Consider the following 16,398-nt stretch of genomic DNA (forward strand, 5'->3'; position numbering starts at 1 on the left):
GGTGCTCGGCCGGGGGCTGGGCCGGCACCCCAGGGCCCGAGCCGAGCTAGGCTAGAGACGCCGGGGCCCCGGGCCTCCTCCCCCCACCCCCTAGCTTACCTGCTTCCCGCGAATCAAATGTTCGCGGGAAGCAGGGGAGGGGGCGGAGTTGGGGCGGGGACTTTGCGGAAGGGGTGGAGTTGGGGCGGGGGCGGGGCTGGAGGCGGGGCCAGGGCCCCGTGGAGTGTCCTCCTTTTGGACACTCCACATATGGTAACCCTAATATATTAAGTTATGAATAACTGGGCAAGTTACTAGATAAGTGATTTACAATGGCAGAAATAATCCAAATTTGAATAAGAGCAAGTTTCATATAAAAGAGCTTCAACTAAAGTGAGGTTTTACTGAATTTGGGGGAAAAAAGCAAATTCGAGTGATTACAGAATTTGGAAATCACTACAATATTTGCCAGATTTAAATTAAATTTAAATTAAAAACATTTTATCAATAGACAAGAATGACAAATATTTAGAAAATGGGTGCTGGCCATCTCAGCTGGTAGAGGATTGCAGAAAACGACCTGGAAGGTGGTGGACTATACCCTCTGGAGTGATGCCATGTTACCTGCAGTCCTTCCTTTATCAGTTAGCTGGTAGTGGCTAAAAGGCAGCACTGGGCCTCTTTCTGCTCTGTCTATACATATATCCCTCCACTCCTCCCTTATAATTTAAAAATGGCTGAGTGGACAGTGTTAAATTTCATTTGTGCTTTTGTTTGTACGGACTTATGAGTTATGTGTCAGGTTCTCAAATGATTTGACGGAATTACTGATTTGCTGTATGTACCTTTTGCATTTATACAGGCACAATCTACTCACTGAATGAGCTCAGCTGTCGCTTTTCATTTAATGCATGGTTTGTTTCACAAGATCTATACTTTGGTAATTTGTCCTGGCAGCAGATGCTACAGGGTCAGATCTGTGAGTGTGCATGGGAAAGAGTCTCTCGAACACATAGTGGTAGAGATAAGGGTGTAATGCCCATCAACTCACCTTGTGTGCCAAAATGTGTTTCAGCCACAAAGTTAAGCAAGTTCTTGTGGTGAATTTTAGCCTTTCCTCATGCAGTAGTCTGCACAGGGCTGCAGACCTTGGTTAGGCCCTTGAATTGTGCAGGGCCATCAAGACCTTGGGTGAAAGCATACTGTTTTGACTTCTTGTTTGGGATTAGAAAATCAAAATGGATGAAGAGGGGTGACAGATCCAGGTACCCCTTGCCTTTTCCTTGCTGCCAGGACAGGTTGCGTTTAGGAATTTGTTGTTTAAAGTTGTAAGAAAATTACAGCTACTTGGCCAAAAATCTAATGCTTGGTGTTTACTAGCCCCCACCATTCACAAATCTGTAATAGCAGCTTACCTGTGCAGTAATATCCCAACCATCTTCCAAACAAACCATAACTGAAGAACCATTCTCAAGGAGCTCTGATATCACCACACCCAACTGCATTATCCTGTGAAGCTACAGAATATAAAAAAATAAGTAACATACTAAGAGTGCAGAATTAATCTGTTAATATTGCCGAATGCTTATAGATTCATATCATACCATACCATTCATGATTTAAACTATAAACATAAAATATATTAAATACATTTTCTCTCTCTCTCTCTCTCTCTCTAAATAAATATGAAACCATTTATTTATTTAGGAAGTTTTAACAGGTTTACAAATCCTTGCCAGGTAAAGATCAGAGACAAAACAATAATCATTATATCAGTGAAACACAGTAAGATAATCACCGTATCATTCTATTTAACAGGATGTTACCATATTATTGAGTAAGCATCTTTATACTACCCATAGCATATTTCCAGTGATTTTATTAAATTGCGTGAAATCTCTGATCATGCATATTTAACAAATCCGCTGTCTGTCAAATGTTAATATTCAAAAAAGTTACACATGTGTGCTGTTTTTTCTGCAGGTGAGTGTACTCTGTGTATTGAATAAATGATAACCAAATATTTAAGTCTATATTTGTTGTCTGTCTATTTTACTGGGTACGTAACTGATGAGTTAATTTTTCTTTAACAATATCTACAGAGAACATTGATTGTTCAAACTCTTCAGAATTTTAAATTTATTCATTTAGAAAGCAAGTTTCTGTTTTATGGAAATAGATCAAATCTTTTTTCTCTTATATTTTGTTTTTGGCCAGGCTGGCTGGGATGTGGGCAAGTATATGCTCAAGTATTCATTATGGTACTAGTCCTACAAACACTTAAGCACAGTTGTAACTTTACCCCCATGAACAGTCCTATTGATTTCAGTGTGACTTCTGATGGGATTATATTTACATGTGTGCTGAAAAGTGTTTGTAGGATTGGAGTCTCTTTCTTGTTATCAAGCTCATATTTTGTGAACATTTTCCTGATTTATGTAATGAATAACAATTTTATTCCTAAAAATGAGAAAGTCTCTGTTTTTAGTTTCTACCATTTGTATGGTGTATGGTAATCCAAGATCAAATGTCACAGTAGAACACATTTGTGTAATGTAGGCCGAACATGGCTATTTCAGTTTTCAACAGTAGGAGGAAACCCATTGCGTGTTGTATTGGACACAATCCAATCAAGGTTAAGATTAACAGTGAAAAGTCTCAAAGCTTGAAAGTGAGGAATGAAAAAGATGTTGACTGTGTTACAGGAAAGAAAGCAATGTAGGTGCAAAGACACAATATAAGACAAATCTAGGATGTAAAAAAAAAAAATAGTATCAGCTGCGAAAGGAGAGTACAAGAGAGAGGACTCAGGGAGAACGGAGGGAAGGTGGAGAAAGAAAGTAAAAGACAGAGTCTGCCTTAGAGACTCCCAAACAAGACATAACTTTAGAAAATTCATCTTTCGTCTTCTGAGCCTTTATTAAATAGCATTTATTTTGTTACCACAAGATGTAAAAGGGAAAAACACTTATACTACAGAAGTATTTAAACTACTTATGATACATAAATACAAAACTGTTACTTACTTCCTTGTAATTATTGTTTGAGATGCGTTGTATGTCTATTCCACTGTAAGAGTGTATTCATCTCATGCATGGGTGCTGGAGAGTTTTCCCTAGCAGTACCTGTAGGGGCAGCTAAACACGCATCTTAGCTTCCCTCTGATCGGAGCCCAGGGATATAACGGGTGGGACAGCCCTACCCCTCCTTTAGTTTTTTCATACCAGAATCTTAGATGATAGAATCTGATGAGTTGGGGCTGTAGGACTGCTTTCCCCACATTCACATCATCCTGTGATGCTGCAGTAATTGCATAATGGCTAGCAAAGGTATGTACAGAGGACCACATCACCACTCTACAAATGTTAACAATAGGAACATTTAAAGAAGGGGGAAAAGGAGGAGCCAGGGAACTATAGACCAGTCAGCCTGACTTTGCTCTAGTAGCTTCCCAGGTATCAATGTATAAAACATTCAAGTTGTGAATACCTGGAGGATGAAGGGCTAATCACTAGCAGCCAGCATGGATTTACAAAGAACAAATCATGCCAAACCAACTTGATTTCCTTCTTTGACAGGGTAATTGGTTTGGTCAATAGGGAGAATGTGGTAGAATATACTATACCTGGACTTCAGCAAGGCTTTTGACACAGTCCCGCATGACATGCTGATAAGTAAGCTGGAGAAATGCAGGCTCAGCAGAACTACCATTAAGTGGATACATAATTGGTTAAAGAACTGCAAACAAAGAGTAACTATTAATGGAAAGATGTCAGATTGGAGCGGGGTCTCAAGTGGGATCCCACGGGAATCTGTTCTGGGTCTGGTGGTGTTTAATATCTTTATTAAGGGCCTGGATGTAGGAATAGAGAGAAAACTGATCAAATTTGCAGATGACACAAAACTAGGGGACTATAGAGTTAAAATTCAGAGGGATCTTGATAAATTGGAGAATTGGGCTATAGACGACAAAATGAAATTCAACTAAGATAATTGTAAGGTGCTACACTTAGAGAAGAAAAACCAAATGTACAAATACAGAATGGGGGATAATTGGCTTAACAGCCGCACTGCTGAGAAGGATCTGCGAGTTGTGGTGGGTCACAACCTCAACATGAGTCAGCAATGCGATGATGTTACAAAAAAGCAAATGCACTTTTAGGTTACATTAACAGAGGCCTAGCATGCAAGTCACGGGAGATGATAGTACCACTCTACTGGGCAGGCCTCAGCTGGAACACTGTGTCCAATTTTGATCACCAATGTATATAAAGGATGTAGAGAATCTGGAAAGGATCCAGAGGCAAGCAACAAAGATGATCAAAGGGATGGAATGCAAGCCATATGAGCAAATGCTGAAGGAACTGAGTATGTTTTGTTTGGAAAAGAGGAGATTAAGGGGGGACATGATAGTGGTTCTCAAATATTTGAAAGGCTGCCATAAAAAAGATGGAGAAAAGTTGCTCTCTCTTGCCAGAGAAGGCAGGACAAGAGGCAATAGGTTCAAATTACAGCATAGCAAATTTAGATTAAATCTCAGGAAAAACTTCCTACTGTTCTTACAATAGGACAATGGAAGAGGCTGCCTAGGGAGGTTGTGGAAGCTCCTTCACTGGAAGTTTTCAAGAAGAGGCTGAATAGCCATCTGTCTTGGATGGTTTAGACACAACAAATCCTGCATCTTGGCAGAGGGTTAGACTAGATGACCCTTACAGTCCCTCCTAACCTTATGATTCCCATGACAGCAGAAGCCAAATGTGCCCTAATTGAATGTGCTGACAATTTCACAGGAGGCATCAAACTTCAGCAGTATAGACCATAGCAATGCAGCTAGCAATCCATTTAAAAAGAGTTGTTGTGCCAGTACAAGAGGATCTCTCATTCTTTCCACATAGGAAACAAAGAGTTGGGAAGAAAGGGCTTAGTGCTATTTAGGTAAACTTGGCATACATCTAGAGTATACAGCTTTTGTTCATCTTCATGAGCACGTGACTTACGGTAAAAAAAGACCAGTAAGTATATTGGCTGATTTAGGAGACAGTCAGATAGTACCTTGGATAGGAATTTAGGATGAGGCCTAAGCTGCACCCACTTCTTGTATCTTATTTATAACATTTCCTGTTTTGCTGAGCTGAAACCAGATCCACTGTAGGAATTCCCTGCACCCAAAGTACTGACCTTACTACTCTTGGGTTGAGACACCACTCGTGATCAAGGCTGAATGATCTGCTTAGCTGGTCTGCCAGGCAATTCTGAACTCCCTGCAGGTGTGAGGCCTTGAGAGTTATAGAGTTCTATATACAAAAATTTCACAGCTTTACAGCCCCCTGACAAAAGTTGTTTGACCTGATAACCCCTTGCTTGTTTATGTAAAACATAGCTGTGGTGTTGTCAAGTGAGCACCTGTGTAGTCTTGCCCTGATTGTATGGCAGGAACTGCTGTTACTTTTGAAATATTGCATGCAATTCAAGAACATTTATGTGTAGTTTGACCTTATGAATGGACCACATGCCCTGAGCTTGCAGATCCCACAAATGAGCTCTCCAGCCCAAAGAAGTAGTATCCATTACCAAAATCACAGAGGAGACAGTTGGTAAGAATAGGACCTCCACTGCACACATTGTTCTGGTCCATCCACCAATCCGGGGATGATGACATTCTGGCTGTGATGCATACCAATTTGTACAGATGGTGTATGTGAGGGCAGTAGCCTGACTTTAGCCATGTCTGCATACCCCAGAGATGGATCCCAGTATGTTGGGTCACATATGTACAGGAAGACATGCACCATACAAGCTTGAGGCAGCTCTGTATTGTGGTTTGTGGTTGTTCTCTGAATGCTGCACAGAGGTCCTGTGTAGCCAGAAACCTTGGTTGGGGAAGATAAGCCCTGAGTGAAGTTGAGTCTAGGGCTGCACCAATAAACTCTTATTTGAAATGGAGATTAAACTGATTTTTCTGTTTATTATCAGGCCTAAGCAGCTGAACAAATGGAGGATTTGATATATGCTGCTGGAGCAGCCCTGTACCAACCTCAGAAACCTTCTGTGGCCAGGGTGGATTGCCACACAGAAAAAGGCATCTGTAAGATAAGGGCAGCATACCAATCACCTGGATATAGAGAAGTATAATTGACACAATGGAAACCATGTGGAACTTCAACTTTTTGATGTATCTATTCAGGTTTTGAAGGTCTAGAATAGGCCCGAGAACCCCTCTTGCTTTGGCTATTAGGGAAATACCGGGAATAAAACCCCATGCCTTGATGCAGACAAGGCACTTCCTCTGTAGCTCCAAAGGAATGTAGAGTCTGAACTTGTTTTAGAACAGACTCATGACATGGGTCCCTGAAAAGGGACAGATGGTGGGGGAGGAAATAGAAGGAAACTGCAGGATATATATGCTGAGTCCATCGTGCTTAGTACTCACTTGTCTGAAGTGATGGTTTGCTATGCCTGTAGGACATGGAATAACTTGCTCCCAAAGGAAGGGAAAGGAACACGGAAATCCGAGCTGGTAGATGTGCTGTTCTTGACAGAGGAGTAAAACGTTGCTCCAAGGTCTGAGGTTGCCTGGAAAAAGCAACTGAGGAAGCAGAAGGCGGAGGCCTCCTCCTCTGTGCTCTGTGGTTGCATCTAGACTGTAACCATGATGAATGGTGCATAGTTACTGCCATCATCATGACCCTCACAGCAGAGTCTGCTGCGTCCAAGGAAGCCTTCAGGACCAATCAAGAGACCAGATGACCTTCTGCTAAGATGGATTGGAATTCATCCCTAGAGTCTTCTGGCAACTTATTTATAAATTTAGACATTGCCTCCCAAGTCAACAGGGCATGGTGGCTGACAATTCTAAGTTGTAATCAGCAGCTGAATAAAACTTCCATCTAAAAAAGTCTAGCTTTTTTGCATCCTTTTCTTTTGGGGTAGCCTTAGCCTGACTTTGGCGATGCTTTTCATTTACTCCAGCTACCACCAGTGAACCTGGTACAGGATGTGACTAAAACTGTTCAAAACCTTGGGAAGGAACCTGATATTTCACTAGGTATGCTTGGCTACAGGGGATAAAGAGAATGAAGTTTGCTGGAGTGACTTAATAGGCTGCATTATTGCCTAGTTTAGAGGGACGGCTCCCTTCCCTGCTTGTAGTTGGGTGTACAATATAAACAAGTTTGTGAAGATTTTCCTCCATCTGAATACCATCAGATTCTCAATGACATCCTGGACTCTTTACAGTGGGAAGTGTAAGAACCCACTTCTGATTCTGATTAGGAGTACGAGTACTCTGAAGACCAGGGTGGAGCAGCACTGGGAAGAGTCACTGGAGACTGCTACCAAGACAACAGAGCTGGTGGCAGCATTAGTGTCTTTCAAGCTATTGGTACCAAACGTTGTTGAATATGTATTGGAGGCCTAGATACCATTGCTGACAATGCTGACAAGACGGTACCATCCCTGAGACCAAGGGCATTGAAGCAGACACTAATGCTAGTGCCAAAGTCTGCCCAGTTTGCACTGATACTGATAGAGGACCTTGCCCTAGAGTAAATGGGGAATCCAGTACTGAAAGACAGCTGCATAGGCCTCTGGCATTGTTGATACTAAGGGCAGGTCTGCCCTAGTAGCACTACATCGATGCAACTGCATCGCTATAGTGTGTCTAGTGAAGACGTTCTATGCCAATGGGAGAGCGCTCTCCTGTCGGCATAATTGCTTCACCTCCGCGAGAGATGGAAGCGCATCTCCCGCTGACATAGCACCGGTGTAGACAGCGTTTACATGCTGTAACTTGCATCGCTCAGGGGGGTGGCTTTTTCACACCCATGAGCGACATAAGTTACATCAACTCAAGCGGTAGCGTAGACCTGCCCTAAGAGAGGAGGTTGTATGACACTCAGAAGAGGTGCTGGATCCTTCACAGTCCCTGAAGACAGCAGCCTATCTCCATGGTCCCATAGTAAGCACTGGAGCCAACAACTCCAGTCTATGACAGCCATTATGAGATGGGTCCCAGGCTGAGGCTAGCCAGAGGGCACTTGTGCTTCCTTAGAGACAGCTCTGGTGAAGATTTCTGTCAGATGGCAAGGCTGAGGGGAGCACTCGTTGAAGGAGTGCTGGATGAGCTCCCCTGCAGAGACCAAATGGGATCTGATGCCAGGCAAAGAGTGGATTCCAAGCAATAGTGTTGAAGGTGCACTTCTCTCTGCTTCTTCGTCCTTGATTTAAATCTGTGGCAGATCGGACACTGGTTCCTTATGTGGTCCTCAGCCAAGCATCTCAAACAGTGAGAGTGAGGGGTATTAATGGGCATCGCCTGTGACACCTGGACCAAGGTTTGAAGCCAGGAGATCTTGGCATAAGCTCTCCTACTACTGAGACAAAGTTTGCTTGCACAAACTAGTACAATTAGATATTGAAACAAAATAAAATAAAATAAAATAAAATAAAGAAAAGTCCAAATGGATGAATGACTACCACTAAACACTATGAACTATAACAAAGTATATGCAGGGTTTTTGTTTTCTATAATGACAAGAGGGCGTACTAAATGCATAACAACAATGTCCAACCACCGACATTAAGAAGGAACTGAGGGGGGTGGCTCCACCCTTTATACCTTGGCTCTAGGCACAAGGAAAGGCAGGATGCATGCATGACTGCCCCATAGGTACGCTAGGAAAAACTCTCCACACCAGTGCACATACCTACAGTGGAATAGGTGTATGGAATCACTCTAAGAGGATTAAAAAGTATATTCATGCTCATTATAAATGCCCAAATTCTTTCAATGCTCACATAGTCATTAAGGATTTAGAAAATTGTAATTATAACTGTAATTGCAACTGAAACGTGTAATAGATACAATTGAACAGCCATCAAACAATCGGGGGGAGGGATAGCTCAGTGGTTTGAGCATTGGCCTGCTAAACCCAGGGTTGTGAGTTCAATCCTTGAGGGGGCCACTTAGGGATCTGGGGCAAAAATCAGTACTTGGTCCTGCTAGTGAAGGCAGGGGGCTGGACTCAATGACCTTTCAAGGTCCCTTCCAGTTCTAGGAGATAAATAAATAAATGGAGATATCCTAAGTATTAGGGTAGCTGTCTGGAAGCCTACGTTATCTTTCAAATAAAAGGAGCCACACGGCAAGCTGAATATATTTAAATGAAAGCACAACATTATTACTTTAAATTTCTTAATTTGAATCTAATGTGCATTATGCTAATTTAATAAAATACTGTAGTACACTTCATTTTTTCTTATTTATGTACTTCCATTTAAAGAATCATTCAACCTTTTAAAACAGGATTAAAACACAAACTGTGTAATTTATTTCTCTCTTCTCCAGCCGAGGAAAATCCTGTATACTAAAAAACAAATCTACAGGATGAAGATCTGAGTTTTCTCATACGCATGGTCTAAAAAATGGCAAATTAAATATAAACTAACATTAGCTTTCCAGTTTGTATTTATAACCATACTGTATATATTTTTAGTTTAGCACCATGAAAATGTCTTAATACTGAATTAGGGCTAATGTGTGACATTATGATCTAGTCCAAAGCAAGAGAAGCACATCGTTGTTGTGCACCTGGAGCACTGCTGAAGGGACACTGTGACTCACACAATCTCCCTATCTCCCTGCTTCTTCAAGGAGGGAACATGCTCTGACAAATCTATATCCAGTGTACTGCATATGCACCCCAACATGCTGGTGTAACTATGCTACTGAGCATGTTGGCAGGGTGGAGGAGTCAAGGCTCCACCCTTTCCCACATTTTCACCCATCTGAGCAAGGGGGTGGACGCAGCAGCTCTATGAAGCCAACTATCTCCCATACATTGGAAGTGCTGGTATAGTGCAAAAACACAAGGGAGTAAGGAGGTGTAAGGAATCCCCCCGTGCACTGCTATACAGGACAGGCAAAAATATAGGCCTTGGTGTTTAATTTCCAGAGCTACTGCATTATTCACTCTTTATCTGTTTAGTGCAAGTGTTCTCCTTGAGAGGCTATCATAATAAAAAGGATCTATCCTGTTTTATTATATTTTTAAGAGTATTTGTTCAACAATAGCTTCTTAACATAACATCTAGTTGTCCAAAAATGTTCATACTTATTATGATTTACAAAGAGCTTAATTTACCACAACCCCACTCACTTGAATCCTGCAAAAGACATCCCTAATCATATTTTTATTTGGTTAATCTCTGTGTGAATGTGTGTGGGAAGAGGAAGGAAAGGGAGAGATTAGTAGAGAATTTCTCAAAATACCAATTGCACTGAAGGACTTTTATATGAGAGCTTCTCCATGTTTGACTATGAATAACTCACAGATAGACTAGTTTATCTATTAAATGAAGGTATATACAGAAATGCAGAATTAGCACACAGCGATGAGATGTGATGAGATATGAAGAATGGGTGTACGAGTTAAAATAAAATAGTCAATTTATTATTCACTTTGCATAGTTATTTCATTGTTCTACATTTGTATTTTTATCTAACTTTAATAGGAAACAGAAGAATTAAACTTTATGCAATCAAGGCCATAAAAATTAATATAGACAGTAAAAAAGCTAATTTGTATTCTGGCATTTTGTTCCACATTATAAGGGACAATGAATTACACTGTCTAGTTGTCAAATATATCTCACATCAGTAACTCCTAATGCTGTATTAAACTAATAGTTAATGTCTATATAATGATATAACTGATTTCATGCAATGTAATTACAAGGAACAAAGAGAAAGGTTTGTTAGTTAGAACAACACATATTTCTCTGTCAGCAGAGATCAGAATTTATTCTGGGTAAACAGTACTACATATAAATTTTAGAAGCATCTGCCATATGAATTACCTGTGGGAACCACTCTGATTCACCAAGTGCCTTAAGGAATGTTACTTCAGAATCGGTAGGAATAGTACTGGGAACACAAACCCTCATCATCTTTTTAAAACTAGTTTTCACCTGTCGGATGTCACTGAACTCAACAGCAACAAATTCACAATTCAAAGCAAAATCAAGTTTGAAGCCCTGTGGATGAATAAGACAATGACACGTTATTCATCGGACAAGCATATTCTTCATGCAAAGTATCTATGTGAGAAAAGATGCTTTCAAAGATATTGCTTTAATGCTAAGAATTTCCAAACACAATTTACATTTCATTTTTTCCATAAGAAAAGAAAAGAAACAGCCTAGAACAAAATGATTCTTACAAACCCCTTGCAAAAGATACCAAAATATACTCCCTCCATCCACCACCTGCAATAAAAATGGATGTTAGATACTTCTATTCTATTCTATGTGAATAGTAAGATAAAGTTGGCATTTAGTAGACCTTCCTAACTCTTTTGAAATGACATTGGACTTCTGTGAACAGTTACAGTATCATTAAAAAATAAAATTATTATTTGATAAATATGAACTCAAGAGCTTGATGCTTGATTATAAAGTAATTGTTTCAATCGGAATGGGCAATTAATACTTTTTATTTATTAAGTTCAATTGAAGGTTTTGACTTAAATCACCAAAGACAAGAGAATTTAATGGTAGATGATTGTCTGTTAGAATACCTAGACATATCACTTCTAACTGATGGTATGCAAGATTATCTACTTTTCTTGGACTCTTCTGATAGAAAAGCCCAAGACCTGTAGTGTGGAGGTACAGAGCACATCTGCAATAATAGTAATTGGTATTTATAAAGCACTTTCCAGCTTCAAATTACTGATGGGGAATTTGAAGAAAAGACATTTTTTGTCAAAGGCTACAAAGAGACTAAGTATCCAAACCAGAATTAATATTCAGAAGTTCCTAGGTCCTAGTCCTGCCCTCACACCACAATTCTCTCTCAATATATAAACATTGAGTTTTCTCTCAATATGATCTAAAATGTGTGAGTAATAAAGCTTAGGGTTCGGGAGTGGGACATATTGGTAAGAAGGCTGCCTCATTTTTTATCCCATCCCACACCAGTTCATTTGAAACCATTTTTTTTAAACAGACAAGAAAAGAAAGTTTCTGTCAAGCTAAAACTAACTTCCTGAATAAAGTAAGAAGAATTAAAGATGGATTCCTGTGGTTAAAAAAAAATAACAACAACAAAAGATACAGGGCAGCAGACTCACCTAAACAGTCATTGCAAGTTGAGGTAGCTGCATCTATACAACGTTTAGCTCAACACATAGCAGACCTGAGAGAATATCTGAGATTCAGACTTGATACAATTTCAGAAGATATTTGTGGCCTTTTCAGAGGGCTGCCTGATGTTAAATTCCACATACCATACTTAGAAAATGAATTACTCAAAAGTGGTACTGAAACTAATGACTTTATGGGTGAAATTATCTCGCTGAAAAACAGATTGGAGAATTATGAAAAAAATCATGATGACCTGGAAAATACAACTAGAAGAAATAACTTTTACCAAATAGGCATTACTGAAGGCCTTGAAAGGAAAAGTCTGATTAATTTTCTTTAGAAGCTGCTCTGACATACCTAAAATAGGGCCTGCAACTCTACACTTGATAAATAGAGAGGTCTCACAGGGTGTCAGGCTGAAAAAGCTGGGAAAATGAGAAACCCAGACCCATTAGGCTAGCTTATCAGATGGTGTAAATTGGTATAGCTCCACTGTAAAGTCAATGGAATGTGGCTAACTTACACCATCTGAGGATCTGGCTTGTCTTTACACTGCTAAAATGTAATGATAATATGATGATGCTGAGAGGAAAGCAGGGAAAATGAGATATACTGGCCATTTTTTTTCATTTTTCTGCTAACCTAATCAAACTAATGCTGTATTTAATGGAATAAAGCAGATTCTCAGGGGAACTAACATTAGAAATGGCATCAAGTACTCAGTTAACTTTACTATGGCCCTGGCAGCTTCTACAATATTTTGCAAGTAACCAACAAAAGCTTGGCAAACACTTCAAAGCCTAAGGCTAAATTTGACCAGCAGTAAAAGTATGGGTTTTTTTTAATTTAAAAGCCAAAGTCAAACAGCTCTCTACTCACAGATACAGATAAATGACAGTTGGCCCACCATAATCTATTAATCACTGTATGACATTAAAATCAGGACCACTGTTTCTATGAGCTTCAATATCAAAAGAACATGTAGTGGATGTCCTAAAGATCCAAAATCTGAAGAAATATATGGCTCATGACATGTCTAAAAGATAATTCAACATAAATAATCTTTTAAGTTAAGTGATTTTATATACCATGGGATGTACTTTAGTTCTCCTCAGATTTACTTTAATATCGTGCTATATTGCTTCTTATAATAATTATATCTGTTTATGTATAGTGTGTCATGACTGCTTACTATGGTCAAATGCCAGTCTATAATTTTCATGATTTTGTCTTTTTAAAATGTACTTTTAAAAAAGAAAAAAACATTTAAAATCTCAATATCAGAACAGCAAAACTTTTTTCCAAAGCTAAAAAAAGGCTTTTCTCACCGGCATTAATCTTTTAGCTTTATTATTGAATGCACTGGACTGCATGCTGGTAGATTAATAAGTTAGATTAATGGAAAGTAGGGACAGTGCTAAGGAAAGTGAATTGTCATCAAGGTGAAGGAGATGTAGAGTGGTATACTGGTATGTGTTTAAGTGGGGGTGCCTGAGTTACATTCATGATGAAAAGTGTGGACGAAAAATATGCAGGTGGAGGTTTGTAGCTACCAGAAAGGTGGCACTACCTAGATCTTCCAAACATTACTGTCTGCCTCAAATTTCTGGGGATAGTAGTGGAATTTTCTGCTTTTTCACGCAAAGATTTCCATTCCTCCAACATTGTGCATACTCCCAAAGTAGGCTATTTTGAAATCTATCAACTTTCCTCTATGTCAGCTTTACTTTTTATTTCAAAATCTCCCAACTTGTCTGAGTCTGACCCTTAATGATTCTAAAATATAAATGAACACAAAGGGAAATACGTTACTCTGTGATCCACTGCATCATTGACAATACACATTGGATAACCTTATCTTGTGCTGGGTTATACTGTATTAAATATTAATATATTGTACACAGCAACCTAGTACATAACAAGACAATAAAAATGTGGATATGTGTCTGCATAGCCACTACTTTATGAGAGTTTACACGTTAAGAAAAGTTACCCATCTGTTGTATCTAGAACATGGGTTCCCAAACTTGTTCCGCCGCTTGTGCAGGGAAAGCCCCTGGCGGGCCAGGCGGTTTGTGTACCTGCCGCGTCCACAGGTTCGGCCGATCGCAGCTCCCAGTGGCCGCAGTTCGCTGCTCCAGGCCAATGGGAGCTGCTGGAAGCGGCGCGGGCCGAGGGACGTACTGGCCTCCGCTTCCAGCAGCTGGGAACCACTGACCTAGAACATTCTTTTGTTATTTATCTATAAAAAAAATTAAACCCAACCAAACAAAAATTATTTTAATTCATAAGGAAGATAGACATTACCCTTAACTGAGATTTTTCTCCGAATATGTAGAGCGCAGCTTGGCGTTTCAGAAGCTGGTTTTGCAAAAATGAACTGTTACTGTATGACGCTGTGTTATCTTTCCCTGCTAGTCTTGCACCGACATCAATGAATGGCGCCTGAGTGCTGATAAATCGATTGCTAGAACGAAGACTTGCCCATACACCTTCACAAAGATTAAAAATGTTACAAAACAATTTCTCTCTCATACAAATGAAGTTTTGTAGAATACACACACGGAAGCATGCATACATAAGTATACTTTTTAAAGTAAGGTGTTTGCACATATCATTTGGATTATTTATAGAATGGAACAAATATCATGCATTGGAAAGAAATAATACCAAATTGGAATAATTCCACATTTAAAATGCTCCAAATTAAACTACAGTACAGAAATACAATGTGAGATCCTAATCAAAACTAGTCGAACATTTAATACTCTACAGACTGATAAACATTGTCCTGTATTAATAGTGTTTGCTATAAAAATCTATACACGGTTCTGAGATGCATTACAATTTGCAAATAATTAATATGCATTTAATGAAAGTGCTAAGTGATCTTTTCAGTACTATGGACAAATTTCTATAGCTTTCCTTGCTTCAGGCCTGTTGTTTTGGGAGCTTATCTACTAGGAATAGCCTGCTATCACATTAGGTTTTTCCTCAACAACGGAAAGTTCCTCATATGAAATAACAGAGTGCCCCATTACTTCTTACTGTAATTAAAATTAATATCAGCATAAGCAATCCAAATATTAAACTTCATGATGTTATTCCATATTTGAGCCTGAATAATAGTAATTACAGTATTTAAAGCCACAATCATGGATTATCTTATGAAGTTTAGTATTTAAATATTCATGCCTACACTGATTTTAAGCACGTCCCTTGTTTTGGGCATATGCCCCACAATTACATTTTGACAGACGTTTGAATGGTCTAGTGCAGAGGTTCTCAACCTTTTTCTTCTGAGGCCCCCCCAACATGCTATAAAAACTCCATGGCCCACCTGTGCCACAATAACTGTTTTTTTCTGAATCTAAAAGCCACCGCTGGCGGTAGGGGTAGCAAGCAGGGCAACTACCCGGGGCCCTATGCCACAGGGGCCCCCATGAAGCTACATTGCTCAGGCTTCAGCTTCAGCCCCAGGTGGGTGGGCTCAGGGCCCCGGGCTGCAGTCCCATGCAGTGGGGCTTTGGCTTTCTGCCCTAGACCCCAGTGAGTCTAATGCTGGCCCTGCTTGGAGACTCCCCTGAAACCTGCTTGAGGCCCCCTAGGGGGCCCCGAACCCGTGGTTGAGAACCACTGGTCTAGTGGTTAGAGCAAAGGTGATGGTGGTGCCTAGAAGATCCTGGGATCATATTTCAATTCTCTCTCTAGTTCACTGTGTGGCCTTCAATGAGCCATATCACCTCCATATAAGAAAGCAGCAGTAAATATACAGTAGTGATCAACCTTGCATTAGCAGAGAGAGGGACTAGATAACCTAATAAATATTTTCTCTCGCTAATTTATGTGATTCTGTGCCTCAGTGAACCAAGCTAGAAATCTGGGACAAGATTTTTAAAAAATGACTAGTAATTCTGAATGCCTCAATTTTTGCATGCACAACCTGAGGTAACTTAAAGGCATCTAATTTTCGGAAGGTGGGTAAACTCAGCACTTTCTGAATATTCAATCCCCTTCAAGTGCCTCAAGTTTGGTGTTCAAGTTACCAAGTGAATTCTATGGCCTATGTTATGCAGTAGGTCAGATTAGATGATCATAACGGTCCCTTCTTGCTTATAAATCTATGAAGCAGAACACCTAAAAGCTGAGGAACTGAAAATATCTAGTCATCTTTGAAAATCTTGGCCCTGAGATACAAAGAATAAAAAAGAAGGAAAAAAGTCCTCACTAAAACCCAATACTGAGGCTTCCTGTATAAATAAAATGATAAAAACT

At 39.8% G+C, this 16,398-nt stretch overlaps 1 protein-coding gene across 1 annotated transcript in view; it reads right to left on the reverse strand.

Annotated features, from left to right (window-relative positions):
* Positions 1-16,398, reverse strand: part of SBF2 (SET binding factor 2) — a 580,351-nt gene that overhangs the window by 40,719 nt on the left and 523,234 nt on the right. Inside the window, exons 30-32 of the mRNA XM_024196200.2 lie at positions 14,431-14,615; positions 10,837-11,013; positions 1,395-1,496 (exon numbers count right to left, since the gene is read on the reverse strand). Coding sequence (XP_024051968.1) covers positions 1,395-1,496; positions 10,837-11,013; positions 14,431-14,615 — 464 coding nt within the window. The remainder of the gene's footprint in view (positions 1-1,394; positions 1,497-10,836; positions 11,014-14,430; positions 14,616-16,398) is intronic.

This window comes from Terrapene carolina, unplaced genomic scaffold (assembly GCF_002925995.2).
Source record: "Terrapene carolina triunguis isolate 2854851 unplaced genomic scaffold, T_m_triunguis-2.0 Scaffold96, whole genome shotgun sequence".
NCBI classification, from domain to species: domain Eukaryota; kingdom Metazoa; phylum Chordata; order Testudines; family Emydidae; genus Terrapene; species Terrapene triunguis.